Source organism: Anopheles coustani, chromosome 2, assembly GCF_943734705.1.
Source record: "Anopheles coustani chromosome 2, idAnoCousDA_361_x.2, whole genome shotgun sequence".
In the NCBI taxonomy this organism is placed as follows: domain Eukaryota; kingdom Metazoa; phylum Arthropoda; class Insecta; order Diptera; family Culicidae; genus Anopheles; species Anopheles coustani.
The window spans coordinates 81180972-81198780 of NC_071289.1; the positions used below are offsets into that span (position 1 = coordinate 81180972).

Here is a 17809-nt window from a genome sequence, read left to right on the forward strand (position 1 = left end):
CGCAGAACGAGGTTGAAGTTGATGGAAAGCTTGATGTGTGAAATTGGTTATGGCAGAACCGTACCAAATGATCGAGAAAAACCCATGATGATGGAGTTACTATTAGCTGTCGTACCATTCGGATCGTATGTAGATAATATCAATGATGAAACTCGCGCGTTTGGCGTGAGTTGTGTCAGTGATCTTGAGCGGGCTCGGAAGCAGGTCAGTACGATATTTTTCCTGCACAAAAATAACATTCATATACATGTTATATATTCGTACGTTGCCAATGAATGTCTAAGTTCATTAGATATAATCGAGACAAGGATCTTAACAATATGTTTAAAAATTGTTGATGAGGTTTTGATTCCTTGCAGCGGGAGTAGAAATTTTCCACGTTAACATCTTTGGTTCATTCTTTGCAAGAAATATAATCTAGCATAGAACGCTAACTCGTCTTTTATGTACATGTCTGAATCTTGTATCATTGTGGTATAGTGTCGGACAAAAGTTCTACAATTTTTAATATTTAAGTTTCTTGAAGTTCATGTAGTTCGGTAGGATCCGCCGGACGGTAGCATCGGTTCGAAAATCGGTCCATCAGTGCAAGGGCTCACCACCTCGACGTCTGTGTTAGAATCCCAACCGAGATTGGAGGATCTCCCCTGTCTGAGAATTCTGATTATGTCCATGTCCACAAAGGGAACAAGTCTAGTAAGCCATTAACGGGCAAATTGTAGAGCTTTTTTCGGACACTGCAACCCATTATCTAAAGTTCTCATTATATAAAGGAGGCTTTTGTAACGAACCTGTTGGACAACCATTACCGAGTCTTATGGAAGCTACATATTTTTTTAAGTTATTTCCAAATTAAAATACTTTATCCTTGTAAACTGTTGTTACCATAGAATTAAATATAGACGTTTAAAAAAATGTAGTTTATTACATTTTCACCGTATCCTGGAACATGCTTTCCACGTTACATGTAGCATATTTCGGATGATAAAGTTCAAGCTGATTTCATCGTTTCAAACTGATTTTTTTTAAAACCTGGCAGTTTGTATATTTTTCTTTCTTCCAAACGTTTCAATTCATTTCTAACTATTTATTTACATCATACATTAAAGGCAGCGCGCGCTCTTGGACTCAGCAGGGTAAGAGGATTCCTTGCGAACGCCCGAAAACAAAACAGTCCACTCGGTTTGGCACGTGGTGGTGCGGAGCGAAAGAGGTAAACTACTGCGTACCGAACCTCTGCCGGTGCGATTGTTTCTCCTTTCTGTCGTTTGTTGTTTAAAAAACTAAACGCAGGCAAAGCCTACAATAACAAAGTTCCTTTAGAAGTAAAATAAATATGACCGACTCCCGTTTTCGCAGTACTGCTTTGGGTCTTCGAGCCGTTGCCGAGAATAATATGATATCACCAGCATGTAAAAAAGCCCCAGCGTCACCTAATGCGGTCTCACATCGAAGTAGATACGACAGAAAACGAGTTTATGCTATGACTTGACTTTGTACAGATTTCTCATCGTTTTGGGCGGTCGGTTCGTCCGTGAGGTTAAATGGTCCCGTTTGGTTGTCACGCTCAACGTGTGCCAGTCCTTCACAGCGCGCCGTAGATCGGTTCCGTGTAGAGGACTGGGGTGGCACTACCGTAAATGTCGGATCCAACGATTCGCTGCGAGTTGATCGTTGATCGCACTTGACTTTTGTATCTAAAATTAAAAGCGTTAGCAAACATTACTAGCTGATCGTGAGCTGTTAAATTTAATGACTGTAGGCAGAAGAAGAAGAATTAACCGAGAGCGGATCGGCACGATGGCTTACCTTTTCGCCAAACAGCACGCGGTCATGGTGGACGCGAATGCAGCGAACCCGATCAGCCCGGCCAGTATGACGAGCCACGTGCCGGAAGAAGCGATTAATGCCCCGGAAGGTACCTTCTTTCCAACGGCGCACGAGTCGATCCGTTGCACCGAATACTGCTGGTAGACCTCGGCCAGTGCATCCTTCAGCTCGGCACTGTCCATGAGCCGCATCATTTCCGTCGGAGCTAGTGCTGACCCATGGCGCGTCAGCTGGAAGCAAGATCCGGTCGAGCTAAAGTCCAGACTGTGGTCCGCATGGCTGAGGACCTGCGCGTCGAACACCGACAGTTCCAAGTTCGCATCCGCCAGCCGGTGCTGCATTTCGGCAGCGAACCGGTCCAACACGGCGCTGATCTCGGTCGGGGGCTTCGCAAACACAAACCGCAGCAATGACTTGTCCCGGATCACGAAGATCTTCATCTGCGTCTCGCTGATACCTGCCGGACGGTCTGAGTTTGTCGCTCGGACGGCGAGCTGGAAGAACCCATCGACGAAGTTGGACATGGCTCGGGCCGTCCTGATCTCACCAGTGTCGACATTGAGTCGAAACACGCTGGTGTAGTCCTCGGTATGGTTATCCCGACGGTAGAACTGTGGCACAAAGTTGATGCTCTCGATCGAGTACCGGATCGGGCGAGCATCGGGGTCCTCATCCAGTGCGCGACTGCTTGCGATCGGAGTGTCGATGGGCACGTTGTGTCGGATGCCGATCGTTTGATTTTCGCGCTCGAAACGTGGCGCGTGATCGTCAATATCGACCACTCGCGCCACAAGCTGCCGCTGAGACCGGTCGAATCGGTTGTACGCTTCGATGCCAGTGAGCTGGTCGGTGGATCCAAGCTTAAAACATCGCACCGTCAACCGGACCAACTCCAACGATTCGCGGTCGAGTGGCTTGGTGGTACTAAGGATCGCCCGGTTGTCTTCCGTGCGTGTCAACGCAAACAGTCCCAGTTCGTTGCCTTCAACGATCACGTAGTCGATTGCACCGTTCGCACCGGTGTCCTCGTCCACTGCCGCGATGGTGCCCACCACCGTACCGGCCGGCTGTTCCTCTAGCACCGACAACTCCAGCGGTTGCGCCTCCGCCTCACGTTCGAAGCGTGGCGCATGGTCGTCAATGTCCAGGACGTTGATGCGGAGTACTACGGTTGCGGCCTGTGGCGGCTCGCCCATGTCGCTAACTTCAACGATGACGTTATAGGCAGCCTTCGTCTCACGATCGAGCGTGCGCGTCGTCGTGATGAGTCCCGTCTTGGAGTTGATGCTGAACGACTTGGCATCCTCGATGTCCGCCTGGATGCGGTAACGCAGGGTTCCACTTGGAGTTGCTGGACTGTCCGGATCGCTTGCGATCACTTGGAACACAGGCGCTCCGATCGTAGCGTTCTGTTATGGTAGAGAACATAATGTTACGATTTAGCCTACGACTTCATTTTTAAATGTTTTAGCTGGTGATTAAAAAAAATGGCAATAAGGGACAAACCTAATGGACCTTGATTTAAAATTAATGATCAAAGTTCAACAACAAGTTTTGACAAGAAAGTGTTGTTAAATCAGTCTTGAGGTTTCGGTTTTGTGTTTTGTAATTTTGCATCGCCTTCCATGAAACAGAAAACATATTATTCTAGGAAGATGTGAGGCCAACCCTCTCGATTAATGCATCTCCGGAGCGCGTTCACTTTCCGGATAGAAGTTTTCGTCCAAACTCACCTCAGAAACGTTAGCTGTTTGACCGACTTGTGGCGCAATAAAGAAGGGAATGCCGTCGTTCGCACTGATATCACCGATGTACAGCGTAAAGGAGACGTCATTGTACAGTGAGCTTTGCTTCGGCAGCTGGCTTCCGCTGTCCTGCGCCCTCACCACCAGCTCGTACGGCTCCGAACGTCCCTTGCCGGTCAGCATCGCCTTCGTTTTGATTTCACCCGTTTTCGCGTTGATTTGTAGAAGCCCTGGAAAGGAAACAAACGCTACGGGTTAACGAGTTTGTTTGTTGGTGGAGGGAAATCGTGGGTTGGGAAGGACCGTTACCGTTTGCTTCACCCTCGTTGAGGAGATCGTAGCGCACCTCACCACCCAAACCCTCGTCGGGGTCGTGCGCGGTAATGGCGATCACGAACGTGTCCACCAGCACGTTCTCCGGGATGACGGCCGTGTAGGAGCGTTGGCCGAAAATGGGTGCGTTATCGTTCACGTCCAGCACGTCAATCACCAGCTCCATGGTGGCCTTGCGTGACTCTTGTGGCCGGCCGGGTGCATCCTCAGCAACCACCACCAGCTTCAGCACGGATTGCTTCTCGCGGTCGAGTGACTGTCTAGGTGCGATCCGGATTTCGCCCGTCACGTTGTTGATCGTGAAGAGATTCGAGTGTGATCCAAACAGACTGTAGCGCACCTCGCTGTACCCGAGGAGGGTGTCGCGGTCGGTGCGGACGGCGTCCCGATCGGTGGCGCGAACGGTGGCCACAACGTGCGGGAACCGGTCGGACTCGAGCACCGTCGCCCGTTGGTTGCCTTCCGGCTCGAACACGGGTGAGTTGTCGTTTACGTTCTCGATCGTCACGTTGACGTACGCCAGGGAGTGCCGCTTCCGGTTGCTAGTGACCGCCTTTACGACGAAGTCGATCGTCGTCTTGCTGTAGGTCTCGTAGTCTAAGCGTCGGCGAAGTGTGATCTCGCCAGTTCGCTCGTTGAGCGCAAAGAACTCGTCGACGTCGGGCATCATGAGCTCAAAGTCGGTGATCGGAACGTCGGCCACCGGGTCGTCGGCCTCGATGCGAAACACGACCGAACCGACCTGCGACTCTTCCTTCACCTTCACCTCGATCTTCGGACGCACCGTCGACCAGCCCTTGTTGCGGAACAGTGGGTTCGTGTCCTTAAACGACTGGATGTACAGTGTTACCTCAGCCCGGTCGCGTTGGCTCTCCGGGGCCACCTGCGCCGCCATGTCGGTCGCTTCCACCGTGAGCGTTATAACGGCCGCGTAGTTGTAATCGAGCGTACTGTTGACGAAAAGTGTACCATCCTGCGGATCGATCCGGAACGCCTGTCGGTAGTCGTAGGAAGACGTCGTTAGCAGCGGAATGCCACCCTTGGTGACGGCCGTGATCGGTTCGACGATGGCGTACGAGAGCCGTGCGTCCAGGTCCGTGTCTTTGGCAACAACGCGTAACACTTCCGCACCGACTGGGCTACGCTCGGACACGTAAGCCGTGTACGATTGCTGCGTGAATCGCGGTGGCTTGTCGTTGATGTCCTGAATTTTCACATGCACCGTCGTGGTGGCCGTCTCCGGGATGGGAAAACCGGCGTCGATTGCGTTCACCACGATCGTGTAGCTCTCCGGATTGGTATCCCGGTCGAGCCGGGCGTCACGCGTAACGGTGATGAGTCCCGTACTGCAAAAGGGAAGTGTTTTTGTGAGCTGGAGGAAGCTTTTCTGAGATGGAATGTTCTATTTTTGATGAGTCTTGTACAGAACATTAATTTATATATTGCAACCTAATGAAGGGTTAAGGGTGCAACCTCTTTGATGGCCTCAAACATAAACGATGGAAGCTTAGATCTACTCGAAGTAATATTACGCTATCGATTTGAATCATTTATGATTTTATGTGAGACAGAACAGTTCTATTTTTTGTCTATGCAGATAAGATTAAGGCCAAATTTAAAACTCATAAAGTATATTTACATAAAGCTTTCCTAAAACAAGTTTAGAACCATTTATCTTCCATTTCCAAAAACAAGGAAAACATGGAAGCTTACATTAAACGATCAGGTTTGTGAAGCGATTGGGCAAAACTTCAAAAGGCAATACGAAAGATAAATTGAAGGCCAGATATGCTAAAAACATAGCAGGAAAATTACCAATGTCCTTTCTTCTTCTTCTTCTTCTTGGCGTAACGACCTTGTTGGTCATGCCAGCCCGTTAAGGGCTTACGAGACTTTTTACCCTATGTGTACGTGGATAGTCAAGTCCTCTCGTACAGGGGAGGGTCCGGTCTCGGTTGGGATTCGAACCCACGCCGTCGAGGTTGTGAGCCCCGGCGCTCATGGGCCGATTTTCTAACCGGCGCTACCGCTCGGTTGACGCGGACCCCCCCCTTTAGTCCTTGTCCTTTAGAAGAATAATTGTTTGGCTAAGAGAATCATGAGTCATTTAAATGAAATCCATTCTCTTCCAAAATTTTCCACAATCTTCTTGAGGCAACGGCTAATTGTCGTGTAGATCACAGAAGGTGATATTTGCAGGCTTAGAGTTCTGAGACCATCATCAAAGGACATACACATTCGGGAATCTTCCTTATCCCGAATCATCTTCTCGTTTGGTATCTATGCCCTATGGTGGTGAACCCTGATTCCTCTTTCGTGGCACAGCGACCGTTTTTGGTCATACCAATCTATAAAGAGAGTACTAGATATTTTTCCTACAGATAAGTATACGGTCTCGGAAGGGAACGATCCCTATATCCGAGCCGTTGAGAATGTTAGAACCAATACTCACTGATCATCGATGACGAAGTTATCACTGGCACCGACAATCTTGTACCTCAGCAGATCGTCCAGCCCATCCGGATCGGTCGCCGAGACTTGCGTCACATTGGTGCCGGCCGGGGCGTTCTCCGGGATTGTCGCCCGGTACGACGGTGGTCCGGGAATGTCGCGCCCGGCGACCGAGTGTCCCTGGAAGATGGGCCGCTGGTTGCCGGAGATGCCGACGCGCACCAGGACGCGCGTGTCGTTCTTTAGAGGCGGCACACCGTGATCGGTAGCGACTACCAGCAGCTCATACTGTCCCCGGTCGGTGTCCATCGAGTTGACGGGGCGCGTTATCCGGATCTCGCCCGACTCCCGGTCAACCGTGAACACGTGCCCGCTGATGCTGTTTTCCGACTCGATGGTATAACTGACCCGTCCTCCACCCTGCTGCGGCCCGTCGGCGTCGGTGGCGCGGACAAAGAACTGCGGCTCGAACTCGGTGGCCCCCTCGCGAATGGTGCGCGTGTACTCCAGCGCCTCGAACGCCGGATAGTTGTCGTTCTCGTCGAGCACGTCGACAAACACGTTCGCGTTCGTTTCTCGCCCCCCCGCCATCGGTGGCCACCAGCGCCAGGCTGTAGCTCTTCTGCTCCTCGTAGTCCAGCGGCCGCTCGACGTACAGGCCGCCCTCGGTCGGATGTGTACGGAACAGTTCCGCGCCGAAACCTTTCACCACGTACCGCAGCTGCCCGAACATGCCCGCATCGTGGTCGGTGGCGCTGATGTTGGCTATCAGGAAGCCGCGCGGGGCGTTCTCGCTAACGGTCAGCGAGTAGCTCGGTTGCGGGAAGGCCGGCGAGTTGTCGTTGGCGTCCTGCAGGTGCACCGTCACCGTCGCACTCGACCGTTCCTCTCCATCGACGGACGCGACCAGCTCGAAGGTGAACGTCTTGTCGTCCACGTTCGGCACGTCGTAGTCAAGGCGGGAGGCGTTCAGTACCTTCACCACCACCGGCGTGCGGCCCTCGCCGTGCGTCGGGGCCACCGCGAACACTCCGGCCGAGTTGCGCACGTCCCGGAGGGCCAGCGAGTAGCGGCTGTTCGGGCCGAGATCGCGGTCCGTCACGACGATGGCGAGGCCCGGCAGTGGCGTGTCCGGCTCGAGATTCTCCGGGATCGACACCTCGTACGTGGGCTGGTTGAACTCTGGCCGATGGTCGTCGACGTCGGTCAGCACGATCGTGATCGGTGAGCTGGCACTGTCTCCCGGTAGCTCGCCGTTGATCAACTCCGTCGCGCGAACAGTGAACGTGTAGGCGCCACCGTTCTGTGCCACCGTCGGGTCCTCACGGTCGAGCGGTTTTCCGGTCGTCACCAGCTCCGCTACTCCCGATCGGGGATGGCCGATGTAGTGCAACCGGAAGTGGCCCATCGTTTCGCCCTCCAGCATCAGCATCAGCGGGTTCGGGCTGCCGGTGTCGCCGTCGGTCGCGTTGATTGTTAGGACGCGCGTGCCCTCGACCGTGTTCTCCGGGATGGTGGCCGAATAGGGTGCGTTGATGAAGACAGGCGGCTGGTCCTGCACGTCCACGATCGTCACCGCCACCGTTGCGTACGCCTTCAGTGCGTTCGTGGGCGATCCGTCGCGAGCCTGGATCGTCAGGACGTAGGACGGCCGGGTCTCGAAGTCGAGCGGTCGCCGGAGCTCGATCCAGGCACCGAACTTGCCCTGCGCCATCTTTTCCGTGTGCACCGTGAACACCTCGCAGATGTCGTCCGCTCCTTTGGCTGGGTCTTGGTAGCAGCTGAACGTTAGCTCGGCGTTCATGCCTTCGTCCTGATCGGTGGCCACGATTTCCGGAACTACCGTTACGTTGCTGCCTGGCTTCGTCGATTCGCTCATCGTCGCACTGTAAGGGCGGCCCACGAACACCGGTGGGTTGTCGTTGTAGTCCCGTATCGGAATCTCCCGCCGCAGGGACACCGTGTTTGGCTCCGTGCCAAGGATACCCTCATCTAAGGAGGACGAACGACAAACACCAATCAGGTGATCAGTACTTATTTATGTTTACGGCTCTCAATTGTGAAAAAATATTGTTTTTTGCATGAATTTTGCTTATGAAATGAGTTCCGTTGTCATGCACTCGTTATTCAATGGTGAAAATATCAAATTTTATATGCGTGGCGAATTGTAATGTTTGGCATAAGATAAAAGTTGAATTCCAGACGTGAAATTGTGTTTTCATGCCTAAAGTGACATTTCCGATATTTATGATATCATCCATCCGGGTTGGTTTTTTATTTCAAAAGATTAACAGTTCATACTTATTAATCATTAGCCCGACACAAGAGACTTCATACTAATCGAAAGTATGTCGAATGCATAACATTATTTTCGCTATTACGTATAAAATGTCACAACGTTATCAATCAACGCAAAATCAGTTCCGCTCCTGGAAGTCTTAACGTCCTGGAATAAATTAAGTTCTTGCACGTCGGAAAACATTGTTTTCAACGTTAATTTTTTTAAATTTTACCTCTTACGTCTGCGACCAGCATTTCCTTGTATGTGATTAATTTCGTATGGAAAGAATTTTATGCATAAACTTGTGTAACATTGGTTCTTTTCTGATTTTAATAATAATACTGTAATGTACCTTAGTTTCAGTTTTCGGGGTGCCTTGAGTATCTGAACCGAATTTATAGAATTTAAAAGTCCAAAATTCACCCCCTTCACCTTCTATACACAATTCATAACATACCTGGGGTTGTTGGCCGTAGACAAAATTGAAAACGTGTTAAAATACAAAATTGTTTTTTCCAAAGTATTTTTGGTGTATCTTTCAGATAAGGTTATAACGTTCCTTCGCTTAAGTTTGAAGGTAATGTCGTCAAGTTCCTGAACGATGTTTTGTTAGAGTTTTCTGGACCTCAACCACGACTTACCGGTAAGACTGATGATCACCTCCACCGTGTCCTGCTGCTCGCGGTCCAGCGATTGCCGCAACCGAACGACGCCGCTGTCCCGATCGACGCTAAAAACCGGACCGGAGATACTGAAGCGTAACTTACTTCCCTCGGGGTCAGTACCTGCGGACGAACGGGAAGAGAGAAAAATTAGAACTCATAAAAACGAAACGTTTGTCCATCGGTGTAACGGATTCTGGCGCTCGATTATACTTTCTATATGCGCTGTTTGTTTGGTTGGCGGCCCGTTTAGCACGAGCAGAGATTGACGCAAGATATTCGCCAGCGTTTTACGGTCGACCGGGTTGTACCGGTGGGGACCAATGGCACACCCTCAGAACGCACGGTCCATAAAACCTGATGGCTTCGGGGCGGATGTTGTGGTTCGAAGAAATGAGATCGACACAGCAACGTGAAGAACGGTTCAGTGGTGCGCGAAAAAACGTGCGAAGAATACCGAGCAAAACCTGTTCTGACCACATTGGTCCGTTTTAGGGTTTCCATCGGTTGTCGAACTTACGAATCTTCTCCCTTATGCGTTTACGTTTCTTAAAACAACAGATTAGAGAGTCGAAAGTTAGCTTCCACCCCTTTCAAGTACTCTGATGGGGGGAAAATTCATTCGCATGGATGCGAGTTGTGCTGAATTTTGATGTGCATTTTTTCACGTAACTTCTGTTTTGTTTTTGCACCACTCGGTACCGTTTGGCGCATGAGAAGTGGCACAAAATGTGTTGAGGTCGCATGCGGGGATGGGTTGTTTATCGCAGCTTGGTTTGCACAGCGATTTGGTGGCATAGTGCGTTTCCGATTCGCTTATGCTGGTGCAGTGTTGTAATGTGTGCTAGAAATGCTGAGTATGCTTTTAAATATGTTACAAAGTTGTGGTTCAAGTCTAGAAGATAGCAAAACCACATGTTGAAGTCATTTCTCCAAAGGCAAAAAATTATTAAACAGTGAAAATGTATAATTGTATTTTGATTTGCTTTCGTTCTTTTCTTTATCATAAATGCTCAGATTCACGTATACCTACATTCACAAATTTGTAAGTTGTTACTTAATTGCCGATAAGGTTAAAGGTTTCATATTGATTTTAATTTAAATGAAGCAAATAAATTATTCTGATTTTGATTATGATCGTTGATGGTTGCTCTGCCTTAAACTCGCAATGAAAAATGCATATGAGATCTCTTTAATTTTATTTGACTCAACACATTTGATGCTACGTTTGGCTTACCAATGACGAATTCGAAAGACGAAGTTTGAATGTCATAACTCAAGCGTAAATACCACCCATCACGAATGTAATAAAACGGTTAATTTTGATCCTCTTCATGCATGCATAAGAAACAACCCAACACCACATCGGCCAATCCATAACCAACTACTCAGCCATCCACAACCCCTACCCGAAAAACACGTGACGGGACAAAGTGTGAAGTGCCTTTAGTCGGGCTGTCGTCTGCTCGATGGCACGTGACTAATCGTGTGTATTGTTTTCAGTGAAGTGTGCCGCCGCCGAGCGAACGCGCAACGAACTCGGTCGACAAGAAAAGAAATGCAACGTGCGTAAAATGGTGGGAAGTTGGTTGAAAGATGCGTTTTTGATTCGTGACGGAAGATAGCCAAGGATTTTCTATCACGAGTGGTACAATTCCAACGTCGCAATATGGGAGGTTTCCCGCTTCACGCCAGCGCAAGTCTTTCGAATAAGGAAGTTGCGTGCCACAGAGATCGAGCCGTCACAGTGCCTAGTTCGGCTGAATGGATCGTGGGAACTCGAGGGTAAAGCTAGACGTTCGTAATCGTTTTTCTTTTCCCTCAACTGCATAAATAAGTCAGCAAAAGGTATTCCAGAGCGACGTGTGTTTGCAGACCGTGCATGAGCAGCCCATGGTTTAGTTTCGTCTGCAAAGGTGTGTCAGGTGTGACTCCCTTCGAGGCCGGGTTGGGAAAGGCCGAGGACTCCGTCGTCTGCGAGAGATAAAATGAACTTTTTTTTTGCCCGACCTTGACTGAGTTCAATGAGAAGGAAAATGGTTGCACCCGCGAAACTCAGCTCGCCACTCGCGGTAATGGTACGTTGTGTAACGATCTAAATTCCCAAAAAAGGAATGTCAATTTAACCTTCGCTCATGTGCATGGAGCTAGAATTCGTGTCAGGTTTGTTTACGAGTTCTTGCTCGCAAGACTTAAAACGCTCCACTTTATCAAGGTTTGACCGTCGGTTACCGGGTGACTGGGACCTGCCTTCCAGGCTGACCATAAGCTCAAGTGAACCGCAAGCCCTTAGAATGTAGCGCGCGTTCCAGTTGGAAGAACAAACCACGTTGAAGGCCACACACAGGCATAACAAGTGGTGAAGCATAAGAAAGGGGGTTTCGTAGCGAACCAACAGCAAGACTGCTATGGCTATCCAAGCGACTAACCTTTAAGTCTAAGCGTTCACCGCATGGCAAATCGGTTCAGCTCCGGGCAACTTTGGACCCGAGCAGTCCAGCCGCCGTTCGGACGAGGTGAGTTCATGGTAAACAAAACGGGGTGAAAACATGGACGGTTTGTATCGCGCGTTTCATCATCCCCATCATCACTCATCACCGGGCACACACTTTCGGTTTTTCTCTTCGGTTTTCGGCGACTGCGAGACGAATTGGCTGCGAATTTTCCGTCCGCCAGTCCGAGGCGAGATTCACCAAGCGGGAAGTGTTTTCAAGATGCCTAATGGATGACGCTGTAAACAACCCGAGCAACGGCGATCGCATGATGAGCAATTTGTGCGAACTTACCCTCGCTCATAACGCTGAAGATGGTAGCTTCGGCAGAAACTCACGGGAGTTCATGCGCTGAGGGCTGATTAATTAATGCCCAATCTTCATCTCAATTCTTTATGGCTTTGAAGTCAAACATGTTCGAGCTGGGATGTCCGAATGGCAAAACTAATGTACTGGAATGGGAAAGTGGTAGGTTTACAAAACCTACCGATGGTTTTCAGTTGCACAACTTAACCCTTAGCGGAACAATGTTGTTTCAAAATATTATACCAGGACCTGTACCATTGATTTGGAGGTTTGGGCTATAGGACGTTGCAGTTTGAATTCAAACGAATAATATTGTATATTTACGCACAAGGGATGATGTTGTAAAAGGTGTTGGTACAAATTTCTAGATATTAGCACAAGTTGCAAAATTTAAAAAAAAAGGAAACATAACCGGATTGGAATTGAAACAGATTTTCTAAATTTCAATTTGATTCAATTGCCATGAAAGTGGTCACGAGGGTTAGAGCATCGGTTTTTTAACAAGTGAGTTTTGGATGAAAAATTTCAAAATTTAAAGAAAAATTAGACGTCTATGTATGTTCTACATATAGAATATGTAAAAGAAAATATATTACAAAAATATTACAAAAAAAGAACGTTGGAAACAAATTCCTCGAAAATGCTTCTGTGGAACACAATGATGATTTTATTCTCGAAAAAATAAGGAACTTGATTTATGCTACCAAACTTAAGCTAAATTAATTGACGCGTTTCCTTTTCGAACGAATATTTTTCATGCTATACCTTATGTATTTTATTTTGTTTCAATTTTGCATATTTTTCATAAAAAAACAATTGCTCATGAGTAAAACATTTACAACGTACACTTTTCGGGCCAATGCAAATTTTATGCCGTATATATGGTACAGATTAACTTTCTATTTTTTGTTTATAAATCTCGTATATATCATACTCTATTCCAAACAGTCACTACTTAGCCGACTACAAGTCCGGTTTGACAATTTCAGAGTCTGCTTAGCATTACAGTAGAGTATTTATTTCGCATCATTAAACACACTCCATTGTGTCTCTTGCCATCCCCGCACCAGAGGCCAAACTTTTCCCGCTCCAGCAGCTTTCAAAAAGTAAAGAAAAACACCTAAACCTCCTCGCGTTTGACTAGACTCGCTGGTGTTGCAGCTACAAGACATAGGAACGGGGGAACTCCATTGGCGCGAACCCTCAAACCGAAGATGAAGTAGATCCGAAACAAAAGATTTCTCCGGGTGGCATTCCTTCCGTGGTCGGGAATTTCGGAACGCTTTTTCGTTTCCCTCGTCACTTCCCCGATTCACAACACCGCAAGTGAAAGCATGGCCCATCGTGACCGCCCCCTCCTCCCCTTGACCACCCCCGTTTCGGGTTTCATCCCGTAATTGTGTCTCTTCCGTCAGCGACGCTGAAATAAAAAAGAAGAAACAATTTCCACCTCTTTCCGAGATCGTCCGACTGGCCGTGAACGAACCTCGCGCGCCCAGACCCGACAAGGGCGACAGGCAAATCGCTTCCCAAACCCCCTTGCCGTCGAATTTTCATTATCAATCGCTTCCCGTCTCGTGCCTGTCTGCGTGTTGTGGCCCACTTTTCGCCCACGGTGTGACTCTTGGTTTTCCTCTCTCGCGCAATGTCGATGGCGTTCCCTTTCTTATTTTCGACTTGACAGACACTTTCCTGCGACGGGGAGGCTGGTCGAGTTTCATACTGTGGTGCATTTCACGTGATAGCGTTCGAAATAACTCCCAATGGTGGAGGCATCCGATACGTTTTGGACACCGATTGCTGTTCACCCAAATGTTGGCAGGCTGTTGTGTTCATCTCATCAACCCAGTCGCAGCGGATCGTTTCTCATTCCAGTTTCTAACGGTGGCGACGATCACGTGCTGCCCTCCTGGGGCGAGTTGCAAACCGGTTTTCCCTTATGCTGTTTTTTTCTCTCTCCTTCCGCTTATTATTTTCCTCCTGTTTTCAATAAACTTTCTTCACGCCGTCGTGCTGTTTGTTTGATCCGTTATTCGATTTAGGATTTAATTTTTCATTTTCCATACCATCCTTAGCTTCCCTGCAGTTCGTCTGATCCCTTGCCAGCTGCCTTCAGCGCAGTGGTCCAACGGAGTGTGCAGCTTTTGTCGCAAATCATTTCTTTCGTAGAGAGTCCGTTAATACATTATTACTTACGAACACAAGCCATATCCAACGAGCGGCTTAAGGAGGTATTCCTAATTAAGCTGATGAAACAAACAGCGGTGGCAGGGTTTTCGCTATGCCCTATTTTCCCTGTGATGAAGATATTTTCATACAGTTGATGACGAGGCGCGATCGAATGGAAACCACAATTGAAGTAACGGCAGAAGTTTTATGAGAATTTTTCGACCCAACGGCATTCTTTTAATCCACCCTTTCATTTTAATCCGACAAAAATGCAGCTATGTTGGATTAAGGTAACCGTCGATCGATTGGTTTTTAATCTGCGCATCACTGCGATTGGATAATTTACGGTGAGCTGTAATTGGGAAAATGTGTGGCCCTCCGCTTGAACCTTTCCTTTATAACGTTACCGCAAATCAAACAACATTCCGAATTACTCGGACAGTGTAAGATCTCTTTTCTGTTTCGTTGCGATCTTTTCCTTTCCTCTCGTGAGCCACAAACACCCTTTCCAGTGGTGATGGACCGGCCATGCAAAGGGAAGGAGTGTAGATCGTGTAATTGCATTAACACTTCGTTTGGTGGAGCAATTTTCCATTTCCTAATCAACGCCAACACCACTAACCTACCAGACGGCTAGCAGTGTACAACCCGAGCCAGGCCAGATGCAGGGCAAATGGTGTGGCAAATGATGAAAATGCTTCCAATTTCATGCTCGAAAACGGACCCACTTCGGAGATGCCACCGACACGGAGAGTGAATGCTCCGTTTGGCAGCGCATATATATGTATGAATGTTTTGTTTTGGCGCTTATGCAACGGCTTCCTTTCGTTTTCAAGCTCATTTCACGGAACGGGTGAGGTGGGAAAGTGCCCGAGGGAGAAGATGAAGCTGGTAGAGGCGGAGGATTTTTCTTTTCAACCTCGTTCTGATGGGCTAATGAGCGCGGAACCCAGTGGATTTTCTGGAACCGATCGCGTATCGTAATGCGGTTCGCTCCGATCGTTAGGGGCGCCTGTTTGATCAATCCGTACCATTTTCCCTGTTTATCGATCTAACTGGTTTCAATCGATCGGGCAATTATCATAATTATTCCGGTTGATTATTTCCAAACTGCTTTACATTGGCGCTCGGTGTACGCGGGCTTGAGGGGTGGGAGCGCTTTCTGTTTCACTCTCACCGTTCGATCACGGGGTTGAAGTCAGCTCCGGTATCGGTTTCATCGGTGGAATCAATTTCCGCAGGATGTTGCAACGAAACAGGTTTTTTTTTTCTGCGCATAAAATCATAAAATATCATGATACTGATCACATTCAACCCGTTTCGACTGAGGGTGCAGGCAAGCAGTGTTTCATTAAGCCTGTTTTTTTTCTTCCATAATTTACGACTTTAACCTTTCGACCGAACAACAAGAAAACGGGAAAAGAAGGCACACATTTTCCTCTCCATAATCAAAACATTCGGCCGGCAAACTCGGCGTGGAAAATTGTGTAACGAATGTGTACACGTGTTGTACATGTGTGTGGCACGGCAGCGGCAATTTTAATTACCTTTTTTGCAGTCGGTCGAACGGTACGTTTCGTTTACGAGTCGGAGTGAATTATTTACGATCTTACCACGTCCTAGTTAATCTGAAGATGCGGGCGCTCAATGTCGTGTAGTGTTTGCATTCTCCCCTCTCAAAATAGTCTTAAATAAAGGTTGACAAAACAAACCGTAGCGGATCAAAAGAAATCTTCATTTTGAGAGAAATAGCCAATCTTCGAGAGTCTGTCAATGTTTTCTCTAATCCCTGAGAAGCAACCTGCCAAAAAAGCCGTACTAATGATATGATTTTGTATTTTTCTGAGGGAATTATTCTACAATGTCTCTGTCGATGGAAAATGAAGTAAGGATAATAGGATAAAACAGTAATATTGCATAGTAAAATTGTTTTTAAAATATATCCTTAACGAGTTTTGCATTATGAATTATCTTAACCAGTGTAAGCCTTTTCAGTTAAAATTGTTATGTTATATTGTTGTGATACTTAAAAAGCCATTTTATTGTTAAACAATGCCATCGGAAAGCAATGGATGACCATGAATTGTAGACTGCTGGAGACGCAGCGGAGACTGGGAGTGAAAATTTTCCCAACTGCCGTAAAACAAAAACTCTCCCACTTCCGTTCTCTTTTAGGCCGGGCTTTCGAAAGACCCGGAGAAAAGCGGAAGAAGCCAACGTAGTTACTGCGAAGGTAGTAAAGAAATATATCATTGTTTTCCGACCAGTTGGGGCTGTTAAGGCTGTCAATTTCGCCGAGAACCACCCATCGAGTGCGTCAGCGAACCGTGACCGTCCGTCGGCGAGTTACTCTTAAAAGGAGGGACGTGGGAGATACTCTTAAAAGGAGGGTTGAAGTGAATGGAGCCACAAACTGGATCCACTTGGGTCCAGAAGACCTGTGTCTCTTAAATGTCATCTTGCCGTCGTCGTCGAAAAGTGAAATGAAGCTGTGCGGAACACCTTGAAAGTGGCCGGCCGGTTTGTGGGCGCTCCAACTGGAACTCGCTGACGGAACTCTGGAGCGCACCGAACCGGAATCGGACTGCCTCTTGCAGTGCAGTGGCTGCGTAATGCAACGAAATTAAAAGTGCAACGAGGGCTGCTTATTAGGATGGAGTTGAATCATCTGGAACGTACCTCGCAACTGGTAGACCACGCTTCCAACGGGGGTATTTTCGGCCAGGCTGAACCGAGACATGTCCCCACTGCCCGGGATGAAGTGCGGCGTCCTGTTGATGGTTTGCGCCCGGGCCAGACCCGCCAGGCAAAGCATGACGGCTAAAACCAGTTTAACGCCACCAGGGGTCAGTTGCATTCTGCTGCTCGTATGAACCACCATGATGGCACCTCTCTGCTGAAGAGCTGCGGTGGACTGCAATGGAACCTCCGCTTGCTGGGAACTTGCTAAAGTGGGCGATCTCCGCTGCAAACACACGCACACACTCTATCTCGCTTCTGCGCAGGTGCTTGGCACCATCACACGCAAAAGGGTACGCCTTCCGGAACTCTTTCGTCTTGACACTTGATCCCCTTCGGTGGTAGCTTTCCGTGTAACCGCGAATGCTTCGTGTGAGAAACGGGGTTGGAGTTATGGTGACCAAATAGGACAAAAAGAAGGTTCCAACCGACGTGCCTGCCGTCGCGACACAACTCCACTTTATTACACCACACACCAGAGCTCCAGTTTTTCCTGCTCTATCTAGCTCCGAAGAGGTGAACGTGCCCCAGCTGGCACGAAACCTACCACAATGGTTGGTTCGCGATGTGTTGGAACGATTTTTTTTCCGTATAAGTTTTGCTCTTTACCTCAATTTGACCTCCATGAATTTGCCCCCTTGGTGTGTCATTGCCGATCGTAAAATTTCTCTCGAAACACTTTGCGCCGACCTTTTCCGAGCACTTGTTTATCACCTCGCGTACGAGTTTCGCGAGGTAGTTAGGAAATTGATCACAAACAGCCGTTTTCACCTGACATTGGGCGATCGCTGCACTGAACGA

At 48.3% G+C, this 17809-nt stretch overlaps 1 protein-coding gene across 1 annotated transcript; it reads right to left on the reverse strand.

Moving 5' to 3' along the window:
• Positions 1 to 1585: 1585 nt before the first annotated feature.
• LOC131265521 (cadherin EGF LAG seven-pass G-type receptor 3) lies at positions 1586 to 17150 on the reverse strand. Its single transcript, XM_058267795.1, is given in 8 exon segments — positions 1586 to 1697; positions 1810 to 3239; positions 3564 to 3805; positions 3885 to 5254; positions 6361 to 6944; positions 6946 to 8351; positions 9282 to 9425; positions 16949 to 17150. Coding segments are annotated over 8 exon segments (5490 nt in total).
• Positions 17151 to 17809: the final 659 nt, after the last annotated feature.